Source organism: Athene cunicularia (genome assembly GCF_003259725.1).
Source record: "Athene cunicularia isolate RWA chromosome Z unlocalized genomic scaffold, athCun1 chrZ_part3, whole genome shotgun sequence".
In the NCBI taxonomy this organism is placed as follows: Eukaryota; Metazoa; Chordata; class Aves; order Strigiformes; family Strigidae; genus Athene; species Athene cunicularia.
This window is the reverse complement of record NW_020799144.1, coordinates 1,636,993-1,664,496: the sequence shown is the minus strand read 5'-3', so window position 1 is coordinate 1,664,496 and position 27,504 is coordinate 1,636,993. Positions and strand designations below refer to the sequence as shown.

The 27,504-nt window shown below is 39.2% G+C and overlaps 1 protein-coding gene across 1 annotated transcript; it reads left to right on the top strand.

Moving 5' to 3' along the window:
- Positions 1-27,163, top strand: ACO1 (aconitase 1). The gene is made up of 20 exons (XM_026866594.1): positions 1-117; positions 1,791-1,959; positions 5,631-5,768; positions 7,831-7,900; positions 8,008-8,191; positions 10,820-10,959; positions 11,967-12,138; positions 12,598-12,698; positions 13,720-13,836; positions 15,105-15,264; positions 18,510-18,645; positions 19,158-19,242; positions 19,512-19,668; positions 20,212-20,336; positions 21,148-21,252; positions 21,884-22,026; positions 23,388-23,535; positions 23,961-24,083; positions 25,044-25,229; positions 26,450-27,163. Exons 1-20 carry the CDS (start codon positions 21-23, stop codon positions 26,561-26,563), a joined length of 2,670 nt encoding a protein of 889 aa, XP_026722395.1. The 5' UTR covers positions 1-20; the 3' UTR covers positions 26,564-27,163.
- The last annotated feature ends 341 nt before the right edge of the window (positions 27,164-27,504 follow it).

Here is a 27,504-nt window from a genome sequence, read left to right as displayed (position 1 = left end):
ATTAAGAGTCTTGAATAACCATGAGCAACCCTTTTGTACGGATTGTGGAGCCACTGGACCCTAAACAGCCTTTGAAGAAGTTCTTTAATCTGAGCAAATTGGAAGATGGGAGATACGGTACGTTGACAACATAAGGAAAGCATTTAATTAACATTGATGAACAGAACCTTGAAGAGACATTGCAACATTAGATGGTATTTGGTCTCTGGAGAGAGCTATGAATTCAAAAGATGGCTCTTGACAATAAAATTTTAGCAAAATTCAATTCTGGCTATTTAGAACTACAGAAATACTGGCAAGATCACAGTATTATTTTCTCAACATGCTGTGCACACAGCAGTCTTGTTTTTCTTGAGTGGATGAGAAGGACTAGGCAAAACTAAGTGCAGAAGTTTTCTCACATACTGCTGTGCTGTTGTCAAAGTCTGGAAAGGTCCTAACACTGATATGACTGAATCATCCAGAGAGATTGTTCAGCTTTAAAAGACCAGTGGCTCTTTCCTTTCTGAGGAGGCTTTTCCTTCAGTTCCTCTGACACTTCCTAAATGTGACATCTTCCATGTGGCACTGGTAGAAATCTTACAAAGCAAGTATCTGTGATTTAGAGCTGTCTATGTTGGGTATTTTTGCCCTTTCAGAAAGGGAACAGATGATTAAAGAGAATTCAGGAAGCAAGAGGAGGATCATTTTCTCTGAACATCAGCAATGCATATCCATTGCAGGCTCAGATAGTGTGTAAATGAGAAATCAGTTCATGTAGGACTTGGTGTGTTCAAAGCAGAGATGAGTCTTAAGAAGATAAATACATATATGGTATTACCTGTTGATCCATTCTACAATTCTAAGAGTTACAAACTCCAGATTCTTTAAAAGAAAAGGATGCAGTTCTCACTGTCCAACAGAAAAATGGAACAACTTAGCAACAGAAGAATAGTGAGGAGGGGTGGAGGGTAAGAAGTTTAAAAACAAAACAAACAATTGATTTTGAATTACTGTGTCTTGAATAATAGCTGGGTGGGGGTTTTTTTTATGATAGCAGTAATGTCTCACAGTGCTTAAGTGACTTTTGTGTCTTGGGGCCCCTGTGTAGAAAGTTGGGACAAACTTCTCAAGAGATTTTTGAATGTAAATATTCTGAGAGGAAATCAAATAGCTATTATTACAGTAGACCAGGGGAGGAAGGACAGAGAAACTTACTGAGTTTTGTCACACCCATTGCTTTTAGTAAAGCTGTCAGGACACTCTTAACAATATTTTGTATTATCTTCTGTAAGTATTTCTATCTTGAAGTAAAAGAAGATTAGCAGATACACAGTACTACTGCTGTTCAGTTTAATTCTCCATCTCTGGAGAACAAGGGACTGCCTAGATCACTAAAGCTATGGTTTCCAGCAGGTCAGGTAGAAAATTATGTTTTTCCGGTGCTTTTATATGTGTTCAGCAGCAAGAGTGAGAGGAAAGTGCGGAGAAACAAGGTGAGCACAGCACTTTGTGGTATTGTTGTGGAGGATGGAAGAGCTGTGGAAAAAAGTCCTTTTATCAAAGATGCCTACTGTCTCACAGGGATTGAGATAATAAATCTACTCAGAGAATTGAGTAGAACAGATCAACTAGCACTGACCTGACAAAGCTGAAGGCTGGGAAAGGGTGTCTGATAATTTGGGATAAAGCCTTGTGAGAATGAGTATAGCACTTGAGGACCTATCTGCCCTAGACATGTAACCCTGTACTTGCTGAAATATTACCCTAAAGTAAAAACTTAATTTGTTTCTTGCCTCTTACCCATGCAGCACGCCTGCCATTTTCTATTCGAGTACTCTTGGAAGCAGCAATCCGTAACTGCGATGAGTTCCTAGTGAAGAAGGGAGATGTTGAGAATATTCTCAACTGGAAAGTGGTGCAACATAGGAATGTTGAAGTGCCGTTTAAGCCTGCAAGAGTTATTCTGCAAGACTTCACGTGAGTCTCCAAAGCTAGGAAAGTGCAAAGTGCAGAAATTTTGAGCTTGGGGTGGAGGGGTGAGCTGAGGGAAAGAGTAGCAATTAAATGTTTGGAAAGAGCTTTTTCAGCTTTCCTGCATGTCAGGACAGACAACACTTGGAGAAATAAATATCTTTTTGAAAATCTTCAAAACAGCAGGGAAGAAAATGGGATGAATAAATTTCTTCTAAATGATGGAATTCAAGAGTTTAGAGGTTTTGTTGCTGAGGGGCGAGGGATTTGTCTCTTTTTTTTTCTTCTTTTTCCTCAAGGGTCTCTTCCTTTCAATTGTTTACCCCTTTCAATTCTGATTTGTAACCCACATCATTATAACCCACCTTGACAGGTGGGTCTGTGCAAACCTCATGAAGTTCAACAAGGCCAAGTGCAAGGCCCTGCGCATGAGTGGGGGCAATCCTAAGCACAATTACAGGCTGGATGATGAGTAGATTGAGAAAAGCCCTGCCAAGGAGGATTTGGGGCTGTTGAGTGACAAGAACCTCAACATGAGCTGACTGTGTGCTCACAGCCCAGAAAGCCAACTATATCCTTGTGTATCAAGAGAAACGTGACCAGCAGGTTGACAGAAGTGATTCTCCCCCTCTACTCCGCTCTCATGAGACACCACCTGCAGTGCTGTGTCCAGCTCTGGGGCCCCTAACATAAGAGGGACATGGACTTGTTGGAGTGGGTCCAGAGGAGGCCACAAAGATGATCAGGGGGCTGGAGCACCTCCCCTGTCAGGATAGGCTGAGAGAGTTGGGGGTGTTCAGCCTGGAAAAGAGAAGGCTCCAGGGAGACCTTATAGCGGCCTTCCGATGCTTAAAGGTGGCTACAGGAAGGATGGGGTGGGTCTGTTTATCAGGGAGTGTAGAGATAGGACAGGGTGTAAGAGTTTTAAACTGAGAGAGGGTAGATTGAGATTAGATCTAAGGAAGAAGCTTTCCACTGTGATGCTGGTGAGGCATGGCACAGGTTGGCCAGAGAAGCTGTGGCTGCCCCCTTCCTGGCAGTGTTCAAGACCAGGTTGGATGGGGCTCTGAGCAACCTGGTCTGGTGGAAGGTGTCCCTGCTCATGGCAGGAGTTTGGAACTAGATGATCTTTAAAGTCACTTCCAACCCAAACCATTCTGATTCTATGATTATTTTCTCTTCTGAGTCAACTGTTATTCCAAAACATTTTTAAAGACTTCTCTGCTATTGAAAATTTAATGTCTTACTTTCTCCCAGAATTACAAATTGAGATTCCTACCTAATGGACTATGAAAACTGGGCCTTGTTATTGCAGTGTGGTTAGTCCCCATGTCAACACGTAATAGACCCTGATAGGTGTGGAAAGTCAATTTTTGGGTAGAACAGTAGCTTCTGACTGGTTTTAGTATAGCATTTGACTTGCAAGTCCACTGTCCTTTGTACCTTTGTCCTCTGCCTATGTAAGAGAGTTTAGTTCATCCATGGTAAGCCCCATGCTGCTAAGCTGTTAGTTGATTTCATTTTTCAGAATACTAAAGTGTCTTAGCTGTCATACCTTCTGTTTTGCATTTTCCCAAAGTTTGTCTGGGTGCTAGAGACCCAGTACAGCTCAACTCCTAAAGGCATTAGGAAAAATTGGCAAAGCCTCAATTGAAAAAAGTGCTGTTTTCCTAGCTATTTTTTACCTGCTGACTGTTAGGATTTTGAAAAGCTGGACCACAGAGTAAGCTAAACTTCCAAGCAAACTTTGTTTCCTTTGTTACTGTACTTCTTTCTTACCCCCTACTCTCCTGCTGACTTTTTAAAATTTGCCTTTAAGTCTGTAGAGCAGCTGCATTCATGAAAAATGAGCTTTCAAACAGGCTCCTGAGTGGGATCTTTTGGAAAAGGCAGCTTTGGCAACTTTCCAGAAGCCATACAACAATTCGATTCACATGTCCTGGATTAGAATTATCGAATTTCCTAGATTTATACATTCTGTCGTTATCCTGAGTTCTTCTGAGACTGTAGATGGATGTTGTATCTGTCCCTTTTCAATTACCTAACATTTGTAAGCTGTCAGAATAACTCTTCCACACTGTTCCTCCCAACCCCGCCTTCCCCCAAATCCACCTAGGTACCGTAACATAGCATTTGCCTTTTTCGTGGTATATGCATATCCTGGGGCAACAAATTGCTTCAAACTGCTGAATATCAGTTAATCATGCCAAAGTTAGATAATGTGGACCCTTTTTTCTGTTTGTTTTTGTAAACACTTCACGGTGAAATTATGTGGAAATTGCAAAGCTTTTTCTTATTCACCGTTTCTGATATATTTTATAATGACAATAGGTTCCTTGTAAGCAGAGTTCAAAACATAAACTCTCACTGCTTTGGGCTGCTCTTGCAGAAATGTAGTGTTCTCAGTGGGTTACTGAATGATGCCAAATCCTTATAAGCATATCAGGCAGCTCTTTCTGTCTCAGCAGCCAGCAAAATCAGGTATTCAAGAGACTTTCCAAAACTGATTGAAAAATGTCATGGTAGTACATACCTCTGTAGAAGCTGAGTGTCTGTGCTGACAAACTCCAGAAGCATTGTTAAAATAAATATGGAAGTGTGTATGATTTATTAGGTGAGTGTTGGAGTGCCAGAAGTTATGGTTACTACTCTTTATTTGCTTATGACTAAACTTGGGTTTGAGGACTCTCACGTGCATTATTCTGACCATCTGTATAGTTTACCAACTCACTTGGGAAGGAAGGCTTAATTTAGGGATTTAAGAATTGTTTTGGATGAATGAGACATACAAACATAGAGAAAAGGGCATGTTAACGTTTTTCTGAGTCACTTGGAGTTCAGGGGCTTGCAGGATTGCAATAGGATGCGTGAGAAGGCAGCAATGTGAATGTTGGCCTGTGGATTGAAAATGTGGTCTTTGAGTGTCATTTGTGATAAAAGGTCTTTTGTCAGTTTAAGTACAAGAATTTGTTAGTAAAGATGAATGGTACACCTTATTTCTGCCTTTCGGGTTTGTCCAGTGATCTGCCAGGGCAGTTAAATCCACTTCTGAAAATACAGTTATTCTGCAAATGTGTTTTGTAGTCATGTTCTTTGTAATTTAAGAAATCAGATGCTCAGCTCTGCCAGTTTCACTTGAAGTGTGGAAGGTACCAAATGGCCCTAATTATGGGGAAGATTCTCCTGTGCTTTGCAAAACTTTGAAGAGATGACCATTGGCTTAAAATCAGCAAAAGAAACATAGCAAAGAATCAAAGAAAGGACCTTGCCATTTTCCCCCTCTCCCTTCCCTTTTTAAACAGACTGTGAAGTAGAGACAGGCACAGAGCAAAAGAGGAGAAGCCAGTTCAGGGTCTCAAAGGAATGCTGACTAGGACTAAGTTTCCAGATTGTCAGCCAAGCATGTTAAACTGCTTCTGCTAGTTGATGAATTTTGGCTTTAGCTTGTCATTTTTTACAGTACTCAGGGTATAGATACAGTTCTGTCCCTTCTGCTCTTCTGACTTTGTCTTCCCAAGTGTACTGTCTCTGCCATAGAGTATTGATCCCAAAACTCAGGATAAGGCTGTGGTTTGCTTTGTATGGAACAGTAGGTGTCTGTTCTGCATCTCAGGATCTCAACTGTGTGTGGTTTTTTTCCAAATTGTTTCACCTTACCTTTTTCTCTTCTGTTTTAGTGGGGTACCTGCTGTGGTTGACTTTGCTGCAATGCGTGATGCTGTGAAGAAACTTGGTGGTGACCCTGAAAAAATCAATCCTATCTGTCCTGCTGATCTAGTGATAGATCACTCCATCCAAGTTGATTTCAACAGGCGGTAAGGATACAGAATTACTCTTACTTATTAATGGTAGTAAGCTGAAGCTGATTACTGGTAATGAAGGTAGTCCCATTGGTGATATTCTCAGCATTTGGACTGTTAACAACCTAGATTCTTAAGAAGTGTTTGACTTGTTTCAGTTTCTGTGGATTAGATGGGGGAATTTTGTTTTTTCTGTGGTACGTCTCTCAGCAGCACAAGCCTGGACTACGTGTTAATAGAAATAGTCTCAGTCCAGACCTGTTGTAACATAATTTTACACAGTAATACTTCATTATTATTGGTTGCTCAGAAATAGCTTTTTTCCACTTTTTTTTGACCCTGTAGGGCCTTTTAGAAAGGACAGGCAAGAATGTCTCCTTTATTTATGTAAGAATTTATATGTTTATATATTTATATAAAAATTTATATAGTTGTACAATCCTGAGCTGCCCTAGCCCAGCTCTGAGAAACTGTTTGCTAGTTCAGTGCCTCCACACAGAAGAGCACAAGACACTGATTAATATGGCTCCTATAAGTACAGGAAAGAAACATAATGCTATTCAATCCTCAGCATGCTGCAGAGAGATGAGCACTCACTTGCACTGACTAGACCCACAGTGAAATATGAGACCTCTTCATAGTGGTCCTTCTGTGCTTCATTATATCCAAACGTGGGCCTATTGAACTATTCTTCCAAACACATCCTGCAATTGCATGGTTCTTGGTGCCTTCCTTCCATCTTCCAAACTCCTGAAGCTTTTTGGTCTGCAGTTATCTTGCCTGCTAAAATACTCTGTATTTATTGTCCTCTATCGGAGATAGTTTTGAAGTGAGCCACTTAAGTTACGGTATTGCAAAGAGGAAAATTCCTAGAAAGTGGAAATTAAAGAACACAAAGAGGACTTTTACAGTGCCAATATTTAGAGGCTTCTTTAGAATGAAAATTATTAACTTCTGAGCAGAAATATATTGTGAAGCCTGCTTCATAGAAGAATGTTGCCAGACAGTTTTCAAATACAACTTTTTTCCTACTGTTTTTCTAATTGTAGCCTAGTAAGGATACAAATTCTCACTGATGCCATTTCATACTTTAGCAGGGGAGAAAAAGGGCCAAAAAATTTTGATTTATGTAACTGTCAAAAATCAGCTCCCTTTAAGTGTTTTTGGTTTTTTTTTTCCCTAGGGATGCTGTATCTATTCTTAATCTTAACACTAAGGTGTTTAGAAACAGACACAAAATTACAGATAACCATCTAAAGACTGATCTCTGGGGTAATGGGTGTTTTAGCACTGATCTGTTAAACTAGAAACCCAATCTTTTTTCTTTTTAATTTGCATCACATCACTTAAGATCTTTGCAAAACAGTGTATTCCTTTGTGAACAAGACACGATTTCATCTTTACCATAAGACAGAATCAACTATTATGATTCTTCTTCTGTATTATTTTAATATTCATTTTATGCTATCAGTAGTATCTGAGACTTCATTTAGATGATTTTTTGCAAATAATTACTTTTTGTCACAGCCTTATTTTATTTCTATTAGGCTTATGTATATATGGAGAGAACATTGACTAGCCCTATGCTTCATCTCCTTTAAACTCTTCAGGTCTAAATTAGGCAGCTGATTCAAGTGAAATATTTGTTAGCCCTGTCTGCTTTGAAACACAGGGGCTTCAGGCAGCACTATATCATCAGTGATAATCTCTTCTTAACTGAAGTTACAGAGCAGTTGTGTTCCATTTCCCTTTACTGCTTTGCTGATTTCCTCTGATTTAGGTATTGGAAACTTCACATTGCTCTAATATGTAATGTAGCTTTTCCCAAGTTTTGTCTGCCACATCTGTGATAGACAGAATACACTCACATTTGAGCCAGACATCAGGTATTATCTCTTAAGATTTCCTTTTCAGTGGTTGCCTGCAGTTCACAGCTGCAGTGAGATTAAAAGATAATTGATCAGTGTTAACATTAGCTAGTAACTCTTCTTTTCTTTCAAGCTTATGGTGTATCTGACCAGACATAAGTTTCAGGTGGATACTTTTGGTTCTGACAGCTGATTATTTTCACCTGCAGATCAGACAGCTTGCAAAAAAATCAGGACCTGGAATTTGAAAGGAACAAAGAAAGGTTTGAATTCTTAAAGGTACTGAATGAAGTAATTCTATTTGCATGGAGAAAAGTGAAATGAACAAAAGTTCTTCAGTGATCATGTGCACTGAAAATTTTTTATTCCAATTCTTTCTGTTTCAGTGGGGCTCTCAGGCTTTTAAAAACATGAGGATTATTCCACCAGGCTCTGGGATCATCCACCAAGTGAACTTGGAGTATTTGGCAAGAGTGGTGATGGATCAGGATGGCTACTACTATCCAGACAGTGTTGTGGGCACTGACTCGCACACTACCATGATAGATGGCTTGGGAGTGCTTGGCTGGGGTACGTGCAGTAGCGTATCATGAATAGTCTGTTAGCCAACTAAGCTGTTTTTTAGACTCTTAGCCCCCACTCACTCCTGCCAGCAGGATAGGGGAAGAGAATTAGAGACAATGACAGTTTAATAAGTGAAGTGGAGAAATAAAAAAGAAAATGAAAGCAAGTGATGCAAAGACAATCAGTCACTACCTCCCACCAGCACACCAAAGCCTGGTCAGTCCCTAGGCATTGGCTACTTTGGAAAAATTCCTCCCTCACCCTGCCTTCCTTGTTTAATGCTGAGCATGATGTTATATGGCATGGAATATCTCTTTGTTCAATTGGGCTCAGCTGTCCTGGCTGTGTCCCCTCTCAGTGTTCTACCCACCCCAGCTTACTTGCTGAAAGGCAGAGTGAGAAACAAAAGACCTTAATACTGTCTTAAGTACTGCTCAGCAATAGCTAAAACATTGGTGTGTTATCAACGCTGGTTTGATCACAAATATAAAACATGACATTATATAGGTGCTGTTAAAAAAAGTTATCTCAGTGCCAGCCAGACACAGTACACAGACTAACCCCAAACTCAAGGAACCTGATAAAGTCTCTTAAAGTTAGTGAAGACTTTGTAACTAACCCCCCTGTTCTGATTACAGTCTCAGATGATTTCTGGTGCATGTGTTGTTTGGGTTCCTTTTCTGTATTTTCTGTTCTGCATTTAAAATACAAGGAAACAGGCAAGGAAAACGGTAAGACTTCTGGAAGCATCTTAGTCATTTGAGAAGGCAAAGGGATTGAAGCATCACTGAACATCCATTTGTTCCTTAGTCACCTACTTTCAAAGTGTTGCCTTATCAAAAAGTACTGCAAATGCAGTCTGTTAGGTTGAAGATGCTGAAAGTTGAAGCTGATTTAAATATGGCCAGAGAGGCCATTGTAGGAAACAGCACTATGAATTACATTCTAGTACCAGTAGTCTGCAGAATACTTGTTGCAGAAATAAATACAAATCATTTTTTTGCTTGTAGAGCAACCTGCAGTGTTTGAATTACTGATTAAAGTAGTTATGAAATAAAAATATTTGCAATCATCCCACACATGGTAGCAAAACCTTATCTTGCTGTGATATGGTGATAGGAGCCCTATTGAAATAGATATTCTACATGCAGAAGACATGGTGTTTTTACATAGCATTTGCTAGTTGTTCAGAGATGCTTGTCAAGTTATGAGTACCACCTGTGATAGAAGTAGGACATTGTTTTTTTTCTACTGCATGTAATACTGGTTGATCGAGATTTTCTGTCAAGGCTGGAAGAATTCCTGCTGGCCTAGAATACCAATGTAAACAAGTTCGTTTAATTTAAAACCATGACATCTTTGGGATAAGATGTCTCTTTTCTGTATTTGATTGCACCTTATGCATGGAGCTGTCATTTAGATAATGTCACAACACAACAGCTGCTTGGAAGTGTGTCTATAAACTTAGCCTTATTTTCCTCCAGAATTTGAAAAGTATGGCTGGACATAGTCCATACCTTATGTGCTCAAAACGCAGACTCTTGGATCCAGCATTTCTTGCTAGTGGCTGGTAATGCTGAACTTGCTTCATACCTGTCTGTGGTAGCCCATCAGTCATGTTGACTAACTTGACTGTTTAAAAATTATTCAGCAGCTAGTGAAAGGACTCACATGCTTGGATCTGTCACGGAATTATCTTTTTAATTAACATAGATATATCATTTTTCATAAAATAAATTGGATATTTTCTTCAGAATCATTATTAGATTAAGAGGGAAAAAGGGTAGGAGTAGTGGTTTGGCATACATAAGCAATTATTACAGGCAATTTATTCTAGTTTAGTATTAATTAAAGTAAGCAAAAGGTAGAAAGAGGTTTGAAAGTGGAAGATAAACATGAGAGGGACTTCCTACAGGCAAAAAGTTATAAAACTGCCACCTAATGCCAAATTGCTGGTAAACATCATCTTGATACTTTACCTTATTAAATCAGCAAAATGAAGTAGTCACTTGAACTGCACTTGTCTAGTACTGAAGGTGTGCTTACACAAAGGTTCCCACCTGTGCACACCCAAGCCCCGTTGAAACTTAATAGATGTAAGGTATTTCTGTCTTAATAAGTAGTTTTTCTCTTAGTAATCTTTAGAACAGCCTACAGTCATGACTCTAATAATCTTTTCTTCCTTCAAAATAACTTCTAAGTTTTTGTTTGATGACCAGTAGTCATGGTCTGCATACATTTAATTCACAGCACACCGTATTCAATGCCATCATGTCAGTCATTCTTGGTTTATGCATTGCATGTTTAAGTCATTAAAGAAAACTGTTACATCTGCTATTGTAAAAGCCAAACATCCTCGGAGTAAGTTACTTAGATTTACCTAATATCTATGTAATGGATGAGGAACAGAGGTGAAAGTATGAAATAGAAAAAAATTTAAAGCCCAACTTGCAGAAACTGAACCAAGATGGTGCCTCTTAGCAGAAGGCTAAGCCCTCTGGCTGTTTGCCTTCTCTCCCCTTTCATGCCTTAAATCAAGTAATTGTCTGTCAATTGTACTTAATGGGTTTATCTTTGACACATTACTGTCTCTCTGAATAGAATAGTTGGATTGTATACTCCTGTTCCATGCAGGTGTTGGTGGTATTGAAGCAGAAGCAGTGATGTTGGGCCAGCCGATCAGCATGGTGCTTCCTGAGGTGGTTGGCTATAAGCTGCTAGGAAACCCTCAGCCACTGGTAACATCCACTGACATTGTGCTCACCATTACCAAGGTAATGAACATGTATGCGGTTTTGCCATTACTACTGAAAGCTATGCATGTTCTGTAGGATAAAGCCACTGTACTGCATGCTTAGGAGCCTGTGTGTGCTTCCGTGTAGTCATTTTGGACTTTTTCTAAGCTTTATCACTGTATGGGTTGGAGTCAGCTGCCCAAGGACAACTGCAAATCTGCTATGCAAATCTGTTTCCCAGAAGGCATACAAAATAGAACAGAGCTGATATCTTAGGGCCTGTTCAAATCCTCATGTGCAGACCTGTTTTGGAACAGCAATGCTTGTAAAATGATACTGTTTCTCTGCTGCCTCAAAAGAAACAGTGACTTTCTTTTTTGAAGTCCTCACTTAAAATAAGGCAATGTAAAACCTGAAAACAGGCAGTAAGCACTGAAGTCTGATTTCTTTGATCTGCAGGTGTTTAGCTTGTATGTCATATGTTCATAGTATGTTTATTCACTCGGTGGATTGTGACTGAATTAAGAGTACTACTGGGCCAGCATTAATGATGTTTGAGGTCAGAAATCTGGTACACATGTTCATCATGGGATGCTGTCTCTAGAGAAAACCTCCAAATGGGAAAAGTCAACAGATATTTTCTATGAGTTCATCCAGATGTTGTGTGTGATCAGTCATTTACAGTTTGATTGATGCACTTGTGCAGTTGGTTCTTCCTGTTTCCCCATCTTCCTGGGTTTGGTGGCTAAAGACCCCAGAGTGTTCTCCTCTCCTTAGAAAAATACAGTTGTTCTAAGGTAGACTCTAGTTTAAATGAGGGGAAGAGCAAGTTTGGAAGGAATACATCTGTGTTGTACCTTATTATTGAAACTTTACATCTGTGTGTCCTCATCTTTGTGATTTAGTTTACAAAGGCTTCCTGGTTTCAGATGGCTATAGAAACCTTCGGAAAAGGTTTCTCTGAAGTTGAAAACTGGATTTAATAACATACATGCTCAGGTCATTTGACACCTAGCAATGACACAGGCACTGTATTTTCATAACAGCACCTTCGCCAAGTTGGAGTCGTGGGTAAATTTGTGGAGTTTTTTGGTCCTGGTGTAGCCCAGCTGTCAATTGCTGACCGAGCGACCATTGCCAATATGTGTCCAGAGTACGGAGCAACAGCTGCCTATTTCCCAGTGGATGATATTAGCATTGGGTACCTGATACAAACTGGTGAGTGTAAGAAGAGATCATGAATTAGACGTAATTGAAAGCAAGGACTCCGTGTCTATATGGTGTAGTCAGCAGTGGGGTTGAATCAAGTGGAGCTTTCTGATCTTCATTGCTTTTTTTATCCATACTTGCTTATTCAGGCTGTTTCTTGCTCTTAGGGTTCATGATTAGTAAGAGCTGAGTTCTAGACTGTTTCGCAGCCAACAGCCTCCTTAGCCCTGCCCAAACCTAGCTTGTCCAGGTGACAGAAACAGGAACCTAAGTTTTAGTTCTGCAAAAGCCGTTAAGTCTGCATTTTTCTAGAGAGTCTCTAATATTTGTGCTGAAAAGGTCTCTTGTAGTCAATGTACAGTGTGAACAGTGAAATAGTCTGTTAGGGATTTTTTTCTTTTATTGTCACATAGTAGTTCCTCAGTTTCATTTGCGTTTTCTTTTTGCTGTATCTGCCTTTCACCTTAGGCCGTGATAAAGAGAAAGTTACATGCACAAAAAAGTATCTTGAGGCTGTGGGAATGTTAAGAGATTTCAGGAACTCCTCTCAGGATCCGGACTTCACACAGGTTAGAAACTACTTTGCCTTCTGTCTCCTTGCTTTGTGCCTTGCCCTACTTTAATGTGATAATTGTCTGTTTGTCACAGCAGCTAAGAAATAGTCAAGGAACTCCTTATCCTTTGGCTTGGTCCACACAGCTGTCTTAACTTACGGCCGAGTGGAATGAGTTGGCTGCCTTTCAAAATGTCAAAATTTGGGCATAGGTATAAACTGGGTCTCAACTGAGCTCTTGGTGCAGATTCTGCAGTTTGATCTATGCAGTTTTGACAAGTCCACTCCAGAATCAAACACAGCTGCGAAGATAGTGTGGATGTTGTTTGTGTGAACCTTGTCCCAGTTTTACCCTTTTGTTCAGCAACTTATTTTGCTATGTGAATCAGGACACTTAGTCTCTGTGGTAACCACAGACGACACAAGCCGTTTTCTATGCAAGAAAATCAGGATCTTACTCTGTGTCAAGGAAACTCAAGCATATTCCTGGTAAGAACTTATCTTGTAACTTATGTTCAGGTTTGCATTATTATCCAAAGACCTTAGTAAATAGAGAAAAATGCATCACACTCTAAAGACAAAGTTGAAACATGAGTGAGGAATAGGAAAACATGATAATCTCCATTTTATAATAGATCGAATGTTTCCCCAAGGCCAAGATGAATAGTCTTCTTTAGTTTATGCCAATATGAGGATTTCTTCACATCATTGTTTTCTGAAGAGGACTCTGTTACTAGCATGTGAAAGAACATAATTCTCCAAATCATCAATATTTTTTAGATGCTTTAGTCACACTCTGGGTTTTCAACAACTGGGGTACTTTTGAGAGTCATACCTGGGAGGTGGCAAGGTCTGAAAGTAGAACTGTTCCTTTTCTTCTGATCTTTCCCTTCTCATATGTCTTTGATAATTTCTGCAAACATAAAGATGTGCAGGCTTAGCCTTGGTTCAGTAGCAAAGGTAAGCATACCTGTGGCTTAACTGGCTTCAACTTGTCATATGGTGCTGAACCACTCTCTGTTCCTCTTACTGAATAGGTTGTTGAGTTGGATCTCCATACTGTTGTGCCTTGCTGTAGTGGACCAAAAAGACCTCAAGACAAAGTTGCTGTGTCAGATATGAAGAAGGACTTTGAGACTTGTCTGGGATCCAAGGTACGGACTAGGAACATTTGGGCATACAGACTAATACATGCTTCTAGAAGTTGTCTAGTATTTAGGAACTACGTTCTGGGGTTAACTGGTGTGTTGGTTTTTTTGCCTCTTGAAAAATAAACGAGGATGTTTTCAGTTTTGTAGATGACATTAAAAAATTAAAAGTTTAAAATTGGACTGATGCTTCTTCTGCATGAAGGTGTTCATGTCGTACTGAAATAGTAGTTCTTTCTGATTCTAGATCAGTCTTAGGCCTAGCATGGTTTTGACATAGACTAGGGATTTCTGAACTAGCCATGATGGGTGAGTGGACCAAGTAGCTACTGCACTGAGCTGTGTGCTACCTACCCAGTTCTTCAGCTTTCCAGGCAGGTTATGCCCTGAGCTCCACAACATAATTTTGCATTCAATATGGAAACTGTTCATCAGATCAGAACTACATGTGTCTCCACGACTCTGATGTCAGTGGCAGAGACAAGAAAAAAAGACTTCTCTCTACATCATCTAGTCAAAAATGGTCATTGAAAGAAGAGCAAGACATTCATTTCGATTAATATGCCCAGACACTTAAGTTTCCAAAATCAGTTTAAATTCTTACCTGATACGGTAACTGCCCTTGTTAAAGGCACTAAAACACTACTGATGTAAATCAAGAAACTTAAACTACAGCAATTTCCAGTAATTCCTGTTTTGTTACATGCTTCAAACTCCATTAAATGACCTTATGCTTTCAGATTTCTAAGCATAATTTTTTACTGTTAACAGTGCCTTCTTCCTCTTTGTTTTTTCTTTCAGCTGTCAGGCTTTTGCCTCTCAAGTCAACTCTCAGTATAAGTTTGAGCTGTTTGATATTCATGACTTAAAGATCTTACTTTATTACAGCTAAGTTACGGCTAAAATCTCAGGACTGTATTGTGTAACAAGACTGTATGTGGTCAGTAATCTGGAGCATACAGGAGCAAGAAGCATCTGAGTGATCTGAAGAAGGGTATATTAATACAGGAAGAAAACACAGATACATTTTGCTGCAAAGGCTGCCTCTTTTACCAGTAAGCAGAGAACAGGATAGACCCTAGAAAAATAATCTTTGTCCACCACTTTGACCAGAGATGCAAGCCTTCATGACCAGACATGAAAGTTCAAGTATGGATGTGACTGACAGACACTTCTCACTCATTAAATTCTCAGCTCAGCTGTAAAAAAATATTTTACAGCCAAAATATTTATATTAACCATATCCTTTTGATTTTTATTTTCTGCTCTTACAGCAAGGATTCAAGGGATTCCAAATTGCCCCAGATCGACACAACAGCATAGTGAAATTTAATTTTGAGGGCTGTGACTTCGAGCTTGCTCATGGTTCAGTGGTGATTGCTGCCATTACAAGCTGTACAAATACCAGTAACCCTTCAGTTATGTTGGGAGCAGGTAAGTTTATTGGCTTAATGTGCAGTAATTTCTCTATGGCTCTGGCTGTATGTCCTAAAGACAAAACACTCATGTAATTTTACAAGCACAGTGCTGTTTTTTATCATTTGGAGTGCTAAAACTGAGCTTAGTCTCTAAGGGTAGCAGGAGGAATTCTGGAAATAGTAGCCACAAACATGGGTTGAAGAAACTGTATTTTTCCTGCACTGGCTTCTCTACAGGGCAAGCTGGAACTGAATTAACCAGCACCTCTGATACTTGTTCAAATGTACCGAAGCTGTTCTATAGAACTGAGAAAAGACTATTGAAAGTCAGAGCCACAAGAAGAGGGACAGTGAAGAACGGTCTATGGGTTTAAGTCTGAATGTGCTATGATCTGGCAGCAGAGTAAAAAACACAGACTTAGCTAGAGGTGTATCACGTTGTTAAAGCTAGAGTCTGATGGCATATGGGATGTGCATAGAGGAGAAAAAGTGTGTTCTCCTCTGTGTGTGGACTGCTATCTTTCACAGCCTTGTCATTTACAACTTAACTGCATCCAAGAAGTGGTTGGAAATGGGCTTTTTATTACCCACTTCCTTGTTTACCACCATTCATATTCTATAAAACAGTTAGTCTGAGTTGGTTGTGTTAAATCTCAGATGAGGAGGTTGTTCACTTTTAACCTGGCTAGTCTGAGCAGAAAGCATCTCATTCCAAACATGTTCTTCTGGCAGCGAAATATGAACAAAGAAGGCAGCTGAAAGGGTTCAGTCTATACTAGTCCAGTTCAGCCCTCTTTCACAGGTGCTTGGCTATATGCTCACAGATTTCTTTCTCTCCTCTGCAGACATATACATAGGCATCTGTCACTGCAAGGTCATCACTGTATTAGGGCTTCCTAATCTGTCAGACTATAGAATGCAGGCTTATTTTCTACAAAGATTGGAAAGGATGTGCAATGGGCAATACAAGGACCTTTGACCAGAGAGGATTACTTACTGATCAAAGTCACACCATTTGTTTCCTTTATTCCTGTGCTAGGAAGATCTTGGCTTGTGGACAGCCTCTGGCAACAATCACTTTGTGTTTAGTTTGTCAATGAGAGATTTGTCCCCTGTTCTTGGACTACTATCTTTGTACCTGCAGCTATCTCCCTTCCCAGGCACAAAAGATCTTTTAATTCATGGCAGTAGGAACAAAGTCCATCGTAAACCAGGATGTGGGGTGGAAATGGAAGTGGAGGAGTGACCTGCTTACCCCTTTGAGAGGAACAGAATTGAACAAAGTTTCCCAGTTCACTTGTCCTTGACAGGGCAGCCACATCAGCATACTTCTTTCCTCAGGTTCATCCTGATCATGTTCTCAGAAATAGAGCTGTATTTGTGCCTTCCAAGGATCAAGAAGTAGGTTTCCTCCAGGCAGACTTATCTTTGGTCCAGTCTGTTCCCTTAGTTCTGGGTGAGTGTATCCCTCAGTTGTGCCATCTGCTTAGGATACTTGAGTTTCAACTATTTGGCTCCCAGGCTAATGGCATGCATTTTTAACCTGCTCTGTGGCATTGGAGATGCTGATCTTTCAGCCTGCTAGGCTTAATAGTTCTACACGTTTAAAGTCTAGAATGCTCTGCAGATACAAGTAAAGTTGGTACTTTGAACACATTCACTACTCCTTAATGCACAGCAGCCTGGAGAATGTAGTCCTAAGGATCTCAGTGTATGCACTCAAGATTTAGTGGGTACTCTTACCTTTGCTGCCATTCCATAAAGTGATGCTTATGCTATAACCTCAATAAGGAGGGAAAAAGTAATTCTGTCCGTCTCCAGTAACTGTACACTACAGTCTTGAGAACCTCTGAGATACCCGCAAGAAACACAATAATTTGGCTTTCAGAATAGGGTTTGACATGAAAGTAAATAAAACATACAGTGCTCCCACACTAAATAACCTAGCTAAAAGAAATCCAGAATATGAATAATTGTTTTGAATTACGACTGTATATCCTGTGCACTAAATGAGGTGCAGGGGCTGTGTGTCTGTGAGGATATTGAGTGTATGCTGTTGTAGCCTTGACAGCATAATCTGACTTTAAAATGATGTTGGATTAAGGTTGCTCAAAGCAACTTAAATTCAGGCATTTCCGTGTCAGTTTTTAGAATTTGACTTTTCATTCTTTTCAGAACTGGTATTGTCAGGAAAACAGAAGCCAACACTTTCAAATAGGCTGTCAGGCTCTCAGGTCCTAGGATGAGCATTTGTTCATGGCCACATTTTTGAAAGTATCCAAGAGCTCCAGTTTTCACAGCTTCCTTTGGCAGCTGAGGAGCCTCAGCAATTTCAGGAATAGGACTGCCTTTTCAAATTCAAGCATCTACTTTAGGCCTCTAGATCTATCAGTGTACACCTTTTCACACAACTTTCACTTATAAGTAGAGATCTGCAAAATCATGTCTAACAGAGCTGCCGAACACCTGGCAAAGACAAAACAATTTGATGATGTCTTCCTGTTAGAGATCATGTTGGATCAAAGCAGAGCTGATGTATGAAAGAGAGAATGAGGCATGGGAATGTGCAGTTGCATAGTTTGCATAGCTGCTTTTATGTCCTTCCTAGGAAAGGGCTGGAGGGGGTTTTTCTGAAACATTTCTGAACATTGTTCTATGTATGGACAATTCCTTTAAAAGGAAAAAAGTCAAGATAAATATGTGTCTGTAACACATACACTCTGCTAAAACATCTCGATGCATTTTACAAATCCAGGAGTGGTAAAATAGCACTCCTGCAACAAGCTGTATATTGTGAGGTACCTTGTTTGTGAAAAGGGCCAGAATTGGTGCTCTTATAGCCATCTGCTTCTGGGGGCAGCCAGTCATATATTGGCAATTATTTCAGCACTGGGTCACTGGACCACCATAAGTGGAAGTTAACATTTTGTCATTGCATTTTTTGAGACAACTGTGTTACAAGTAGTGTTCTGAGGTTTGAATGTCTACATGCTGCCCCAGTGTGAGTGCATCTTATTTAATGCCACTTCTAGGGACTTTCCAGTGGAGCAGAAATTGCAGACTGGATTTGCAGTTGAACAGAGCGCTTGAGCTCTAGTGCGTTATTCTGGGATTAGTGCTGTTGGCTCGCTGTACAATTTTATTGCTGGAAATGGAGCCTTTTCTTTTTTCCAGTTATTTAATGGTACATCTGTTAACCTATTGATCCACCAAACTGGCCCACTTCCAGGAGAATCTGCAAATATCCTTTGCATTTTTCAGGATTGCTTGCTAAGAAAGCTGTTGAAGCTGGTTTGACAGTGAAGCCATACATTAAAACTAGCCTGTCGCCAGGAAGCGGGGTTGTCACTTACTATCTGAGGGAGAGTGGAGTTATGAGTTACCTTTCCCAACTAGGGTAAGAGTGCTTTTCTTACTGTTGTCTTATGGCTGCTTAACTGAAAACATTGACAACAAGTGATGCAATAGTATAACTATTTCTATGTACAGCTTAAAAGATATGACATATACCCTACGGCATGATTCTGCATGAGTTAATGCATTGTTGTTGTGCTGGCTGACTTTGTGCCAGTGAGGGAGAGGGCTTGTTGCCTGCTGTAGCTTCTTAAAGACTCATGTTCTTAAGCAGGAAAATGCGTTATTTTTCAAGACTAATGGTTTTAAAATAGTATAAATTACACTATACTGTTTTTCATCTTGCTAGATAATACATTTACCAGATCTTCATTTTGTGTGTATGGACAGTCTCTGCAGTGATAAAAATTAAGCATTCTCAAAAATGCTGTTTTCAGCAGCATTTCATTTGTTAAAACAGTGCACCTTCTGAAAGTGACCCTAGCCAACTGCTAAGGGGTTAAACATCCTCTTGCAAAATTGCTTTTTGTTCATTGATTTCTGTGCTCTGTCTAGGTTTGATGTGGTGGGTTATGGCTGTATGACATGTATTGGCAATAGTGGACCCCTACCAGAGTCTGTTGTTGAGGCGATTACACAGGTATGTAGTTTTCACTGTGCAGTTTCCTGTAAGCTCTTCTCTCTTATGTGCTGTTCTAAGCTGTGTTGTACTATGCACTAACTCTTCTCAGCTGTGTGTGAAGTAAATTCAGTCTACATCCTATTTTCTGTGGGAGGTGCTTTGGGATTGTTTGGAAGGAAAAAGTTCTGTGACTGTCTAGTCATTGATGTTGCAGCATGGTGCAGCTCTGCAGACCTGCTGGGTGTGTGGAGTCTGCAAGCACCTTTGTCTCAAACTGTCTCTTACAGGGAGACCTCGTAGCAGTGGGTGTGTTGTCTGGCAATAGGAATTTTGAAGGGCGTGTCCATCCCAACACCCGTGCTAACTACCTGGCCTCCCCACCACTGGTAATTGCCTATGCAATTGCAGGGACTATCCGGATCGACTTTGAGAAAGAGCCTTTGGGTAAGACAATGTCAGGATGCTTCTCTTCACAGCTCATAAACTGATTGGAATTAAGCTTTTCAGAAACATTTGTTGTTGAGCTACATCAAATGACTGAGTACCTCTGGGATACAAAGCATGCAGTCATTAAGAAACTGAGCAAGAAAGTCTGTATGATGGAGAAAGGGGGAAGCCAAGCCTAACTGGTATTCTAATTCTGCAGGGGCATCTTTTTGGTTATATCTGTGTGACAGTCTCTCATAAGCAACCTGACACAGTAGACTTCCTTTGAGCAGGTGGTTCATCTAGACACCTCAAAGATCCTTTCCAACCTAATTTACTCTATAAAGTATTCTGGAAGATCATTGGAAATTACAAAAGCAGGCATAGGTACACACATCCTTGAGGCCCTCTTCTGTCAGACCCCTGTATGTGAAATCAAGTGTCTTAGGAGAGTTGACATGGTTAGAAGGAGCACATAGCTGAAGGACACCATGATAAACTTTTCCTTTCTTTCTTGATGGAAAGTTTATGAAACAAACATAACAATACCATTTTCTACAGGAATAAATGCTTCAGGGAGGAAGATTTTCTTGAAAGATATCTGGCCAACAAGAAATGAGATTCAGGATGTTGAGCGTCAGTTTGTTATTCCTGGGATGTTCAAGGAGGTCTACCAAAAAATAGAGGTGAATTAATCCCCTGCAGAGTAGTTTGGTTGATGTATTGCACTATTCTGAAGATGTTAAATAAGCTGGTCTTGATAATGAAATGAACCTTTTATTTCTATTGCTGTTGATCCTGTTCTGACAAGTATTCAAATCAGATTTATTTTTTCCTAAATGTCTTCTGGTTAATTAATTGGTTCTTATAGATTGTTGTGTCCTGAAAATTGCTCCTTAATGATTTTTTTCATTGTAACATATAAATGATGTGCTTTAAACAGTCCTCCCAAGCCAGTATTAGAAAGTGAGATATACCAGCTTCACAGATGTTTGTTTTTTTCAACTGACATAAAATTCATTTGCAATACTTAATAGCATTCACATCAGAAGAAAACTTGTACTTGGCAATGTCTTCCTTCAAACGTTTTTGAGGTGTTGAAACAAAATATTCTTAATGTTTACATGTTAAGAAAGCTTCTTAAGATCACTAATAAATAAACTTGAGAATTATAAAGTGTTATCTGTGTATATAATATAGGTTACTGTCAGAAAACTGGATGAGCAGCTCTTCTGTAATGAATTGTGGGTTTTTCTAACCTTTTAATAGAATAATTTAAAAACCAAAACAGAAAAATAAAAACCAAAAAAACCTTACAACAACCCAAACATAATGTATATTGTCATAATTTCTTAAAGTGCTTTAAGAAATACACAAGGCTTTTGCTGAAGAGAAGTTTGGGTTTATTTTTTTGTTTTAATTTTATTTGGACTCCGAAGTAATTCCATTGCTTCTGAAAACATAAAAATCAGTGGGATACTTTTGTGTGTTTTTCAGACAGTAAATGAATCTTGGAATGCCTTAGATGCTCCTTCAGATAAACTATATACTTGGAATCCTAAGTCAACTTACATCAAGTCTCCACCTTTCTTTGATGGTCTGGTACGTGCATGCTTTCCCTCTGTATCAAGCCAAAGTGTGTAGTGACCTTAACTGACCAAGGGGCCTGGGAGCATTCATCATAGCCTATTGAGGCCTTGGTTCTCAAGTGTTAGAATTACAGTATTGTATTTATTTTAATACAGAGGAATGAGTGAATCTGAAAATTTGAAGGATTCTCTGTAATTTCAGGACTTTTGAAAAGTCTCCCTTTTAAGCTGAAATACTTTTAAATAGTCACAAAGTAAGTGAGGGAAAGAACAGGAAATGAAACCCACAATTCTGCCTGCCTGCATTTTGCACCAAATAGTTCAGTGTTCTGATTGCTATTTCAGTGCCATTTAAACAAAAATGCAGATCTCAATGCATGCAGATGTCTAGGAATTCTGTATTTTTGTCTGCATTCATGCATGTACCACAGGAAGCCTCAGCTGATTTTTTTGCCTCATCTATTTTCATGCGAGGACATAATATTTTTTCAAGAGCACAAACATTTTTGATATGGTTGTTTTTTTCTCTTTCTTTGAACTTGTATAAAAAGGTAGACTCTATTTTGCAATTTACACTTTTCTAGAAAGGTAAAGGAATTCTGTGTTCTATTTTAATGATTTTGTTTGTATTTATGATGGTTTAGACTTTGGCTCTTCAGACCCCAAAAACAATAGAAGATGCTTATGTCTTGTTGAGTTTTGGGGATTCTGTGACAACTGACCACATATCTCCAGCTGGAAACATAGCGAGAAATAGTCCTGCAGCCCGTTATTTGACCAGCAGAGGGTAAGCACTACTACTTTTGTTATAAATTGGGAAAAGGAAAAAACCACAACTATTTTACCATGTTAGAGGCACACATATCTGCTCTCTGTTCACATATGCTTGTATACCTTGACGGATGCCTGGAAAATATATAAAAGAAGGAAAAGTATTTCTTTCTCTGCTGTTTCAGCAGCTCTCACCAAGTGTAAGAACTTGCATAGAGTGTGCACATCTATTTCATTGAAAATCTTTGTATGTAGAGGGAGGAAGAAGATAATTTTCAGGATAGTTTTTGCAGTAGGCCTATTAATAAATAAGGGATTTGGGATTTGTCTCCCTATTGAAGCAAATGATCATGGTCCTTAATGGCAAAAATTGGTTTTATACTCACTACTTCTAGCATGTGCAGCTATTTCAAATATCTAGGCTATCAGGAGCTACAGAACATCCATAAGCTTAGGTTTCAGTGCAGTTGCAAAAACTGGCAAAGCTGTTGAGTGGAGTCCAAACTGCTGTAAAATGTTGGACTTCTTCTATGGCCAGCCTGTCAGTTTAGTGCTGTGTGTTCAACTTAAGACAAGAAGTATTCTCTGGCTTAGCACTTCTTACAACTTTCTAATGTATTTTGAGGAACAGCACTGGCATAAAAAAAACCATAAATTCACTAGATCTAATAATTCTGAAGAGGAAATTGATTAAAACAGCATGATCTACTGAAAACTAACTGCTCTGGACACTTTGGCCCTCTGCTGTCAGTTACTTTGAAATCTAAATAGTCCTACACACATTACAAAACAGGTGTTGTATGCCATAGCTGCTGTTTGGATGTAGCCCAATGCAAACAGTCCAATTTTCTGTCACATTCCAGCATAGTTTTTGTATACTGGTTAGGATGGAGTGTCCCCTCATTCCCATATCTTTATTTGCAAGTGAGCTTTTTCTTCTTTAGTTCTGACTTGCAGAGGGGCACTCTCTGCCTTTTAGATGTTTAGCACATTGGAGTCTGTAACCTTTGCTCTAGAAGCTATGGTAATATAACAAGAAGGATTTTCAATAGCCAACTATTAAGAAAAGAATTGTATTGTCATCTGACCTAACATAAACTATATCTTTGCATCACTATCAGATATGTTTTTCTAGGGCAGGGGATGAGAATACTATGAAAGCTGCTTTCTGTGACCAAGCTTAGGCAGACTTCTATTTTTTTCTTTTTCCTTCAAGAAAAAAAGTAGAAATATCAGTTAACTGGATGCTACTACCGTGATGAGAACTATGTACATACCTGCCTCAGAAACACCAGTATGTTACTTTCTTTTTTTCAAGCACAGAGTGCTTCAGTCTAAAAACAAGTTTCCTTTTTTTCTTTCTTTTCTCTTTAATAGCTTGACTCCTCGAGAATTCAATTCTTACGGCTCCCGCAGAGGGAATGATGCTGTCATGGCCAGAGGAACTTTTGCAAACATTCGCTTGGTGAACAAATTTATTGATAAACAAGGACCTCAGACTATCCATTTCCCTTCTGGGGAAACTGTAAGTACACATGCTGCTCTAAACTGAGGCTCATTGACAGTAGAGTGGATTAGTACTGGCTTTCCTTCTTACAGCTTAGGTCATTTACTTAAGTGCATTTTAAGTAAAGCTAATGAGAGGACAGGAGCTGTATTGACCAGGGGAAGCAGGTTGCACATACCTATGTAATGTGGTGCTGTCAGGCCTGTCAGTGGAGTGTATATAACCACTGTAAAAGCAGTAGTGGAACAAACCTGCACCAGGTTTGTGTTTGGAGGGAGATCAGGCTAGAAGCCACAAAGCACTGTATGGTTAATATCCTTAAAGTGCTGATTGATGGGAAGTGTGGGTTTGTTATTTATGTGGGGACACTTTTTTCCTTGTTTCTCTAAAACTGTGTTTCCACCCTGAAAAAGTGTATAAAAAGTTTGGTGGTTTTATTCCAGCTGGACGTGTTTGATGCTGCAGAAAGATACAAGCAGGCTGGCCATCCTCTGATTGTGCTGGCTGGGAAGGAATATGGTGCAGGAAGTTCCAGAGACTGGGCAGCTAAAGGACCATTTCTTTTGGTGAGTGACTACAGTAAACTAGAAGGACAGTACTTAAAAGTGCATTCAACAGGCAGAGACTAGCTTATGACCAACACCCTGGGTAGCTTTTTCATACTTTTGGTAGGAAGTGCTGTTTTGAAATCTCAGTTGCCTTGAAGGTCACAGAGTTGCAAAAGCTACTTAAATATTGATCTTCTTCAGACTGGAAGCCTTGACTGATCTTGAGCTAGAAATCCATGAGGCTACATCAGAAAGACTAGTTTCTTTACTTCTTATTCCCATAACTCAGTAAACCTTGGGTCTGCTTCCAGCTGTCTCCTTCAGCTCACTTAGTAGGGAGGATGGGAAGTGTAAGAGAAGAGTAGTATCAGTGAAAATGAAATTTAGCAGGCTTCACCATGAAAATTGCAGGCATGCTTAGCAGTATTGTTATAGGAACCTAATAGAAATCCATGTACAGTGAAATATCTGTTTCATTCTTTGTCTATCTTGCCCTACACTGTTTACCACCCCAAACTTAGATTTGGCGTCTAAGACCATGTTTGTCCAAGACTTTGTTGGGTTTTTTTGGTTGGTTTTTTTTTTCCAGTGGTGATTTTTTTGCCTTAACTGTATCAACATGTAAAAATTTAGAAATTAATTAAAGTGCATCCTGGAGCTTGTAGTGTAGGAGAGCAATACTAAATTAGCAAGAGTTAGAAATGACTGGTGGTGCTCTATGTAAGACACATAAAGGAGTATGCAGGACTCCTGAGAAAGAGTATGTAATTTTTTGACAATCAGACTTTTAAAAGGTGTTTGAAACTTGATGTCTAATTAAGTCATCCTAGACAGTCTGCTGTCAGACAGACTTGCTGACTCTACCAGTAGCTGGTAGATGAAATGGAGGGGACCACAAATGTACCAGTTTCCTTTCTATGAGCACAGAAGTACTATCCTGAACCATGAAGATAACTATACCTGTTGTGTATTTCCTAGGGTGTCAAGGCTGTGCTTGCTGAAAGCTATGAGAGAATTCATCGAAGCAACCTAGTAGGGATGGGAGTGATTCCACTACAGTATTTACCTGGAGAGGATGCAGGGACTTTAGGACTCACTGGACGGGAGCGTTACACAATTATCATTCCTGAAAAACTAAAACCGCAGATGAATGTTCAGATTAAGGTATGAGACACCTAAGGGCTGAATCTTCTGAATCACTGTAATTTCGTTCAAAATTAACTGTCTTTTCAAACAATGTGCTTTCACGTGGCAGTAAGCTTCTTTCACTTCAGGAAGGCAGACTTGAGGTGGTGAAGGGGATGGAAAAAGTAATTCTGATAGGGATTTGCTATGAATGGTATATAAAAGCAGCATGCCCAAAGCAGTCCTGTATTTTGGACCAGCCTTTCAAAGTCCAGTCTACATTTTTCTGTCTCAGTTAATGTTTGAAGCACAACAGAAAGTAAACTGTATTAAACTAATTTATTTAAATTAATTTAAAATTAAAATAATTAATTGACAAGTCAGCTGACAGTATTGTACACTGCAGCATCCAAAGTGAAGTCAAAGCATACCCAGCATAAAATCTAGTTAAACTTCAGGCCCTGTATTTGAAAGATTGCTTTTTGTCTAGCTTTGCCTTGAAACCTATGCCTTTTTCTGAAAAATATTAGTATCTACAACATAAATTTGGTTTATTCTTGATTGGAATATCTATAAACTAACAATAGCATCAAAGTCTGCTTTTTTACTGCAGGTGGCAAAACAATCTACTGCATGTTCATTTAATACAGGTAGTTTCCCTGGATTAGTTGCTAACAACAGTTGTTTACATTTGTCTCTAGCTGCCCTGAAATGGAGAAAGTATAGATGCTAAAGAGTTGGTCATCTTATCAGTCACAGATGAACATTGTGCATTCATCTGAAAGTACCTGACAGGGGGACTCTTCAGTAAAATACAGTGGTTTTATTGACTTCATGCACTTTTCTTTGTGCTTTTCTGATTCCTAAACACTAGGTCTCAGAAAGATAAATTAGTACTGCTGTTGTACCTAAGCCAGATGAATGAATCCATAGAACATCAAGAATTAGTATAACCACTTATAAGGATGGTCAGCTCTCGTGCCTCTAGGATTATATCAACCATAAATCTAAATGAGGCAGCAAATGCAATGCACAGGAACTCCGTACTGTGTTTATTATGGTTTTAAACCACTTTTGTATTAAGCAGCTGGCTTAGTCTAGTGTGGAAATAAGTACTGATGTCCAGTGCCTGTTCACTTTAGCTTTCTATCGCAATTTCTTAAGAAGGCAAAACTGTTGTGATAGTCCTTCTTTTACTATGATGTCGTGTAACATGTGGAAGGTTCTGCTGCTTGAATAACTTTCTTTGACCCCAATAGCTGGATACTGGGAAAACTTTTCATGCCATCATGAGATTTGACACTGACGTGGAGCTGACTTACTTCCACAATGGCGGCATTCTGAACTACATGATCCGTAAAATGGCATCCTAAGCAAAAACAGTAAGCAAAAACGTCCATGTACAAGCCTGCTTCTGGTGAGCTTATGAGATGGTAATCAAAATTGAGAGAGTGAACCATAAAGTGAGCGCTTTTTTTTTCCTTGGATTGCATTAGAAGACTTGGTTACAATACTGAATTATTTTGTGTATCAGGAAACAGGATACGCTTGCCCAATTAAAGTAAACAGCATTTATTATTTTTGTATGGTGATTGGCTTGACTTATGCTAGAATACAGTGCAAAAGTCATTAAAATACTGCTGGATTCTGTGGAACTCTTGAAGATCACATGCTGATTTCATATATTTGGTCCATTTAGTATGACTCAGAAGTTAAGTTCTATGCTCATATCAGTAGTCCAAAAATTAACTGACAGTAGAAAAAACAATTTTTATTCCTCCTGATTACCTGATATTGATTTGCTTTCTTATTCAGTTGACCAGAATCTAAATCTAATACTGAAATTCATTATTTAGCTGTTTATTAATTCTAAAAAAATGTGAATTTTTTTTTGTTTAAAATCCACCTTTGTGGAAAGGTGGACCTATTGGGGATAATATTTCTAATGGATACAATTAAACTTATTTTCAAGAGTTTTGGTGAGTTTTGTCGTGTTATCATCAGTACTGAGATGCAGAACAAAGCTTTGACTTCAAACTCTTCTCACTGTTCCTGTAGGAGTAGAGTCATATAAGCCTTGATTTCTCATATTTTAATTCTCGTTTCTTTAAATAATCTACATGAGACAGGATGAATACAAATACTGATGGTCTTCTGTAACCCAACAGAGTACTGCTGTGATGTACTGCTCTCTGTTTTGTGTCCTCAAGAAGAAAATCTGCCACAATTTCAAGATCCTTGTGAGCAATTTTTATGGTAGTTGGCAACCAATGATTAACACATTCACTCAAGTCAGTGACTGCCCAATCCACAA

Coding starts and splice junctions, on each gene's coding strand:
- ACO1 (XM_026866594.1), top strand. CDS start 21: ATGAGCAACCCTTTTGTACGGATTGTGGAGCCACTGGACCCTAAACAG. Junction 18,646..19,157: donor AGTTACCTTTCCCAACTAGG/GTAAGAGTGCTT, acceptor TGCTCTGTCTAG/GTTTGATGTGGTGGGTTATG. Junction 25,230..26,449: donor AGATGAATGTTCAGATTAAG/GTATGAGACACC, acceptor TGACCCCAATAG/CTGGATACTGGGAAAACTTT.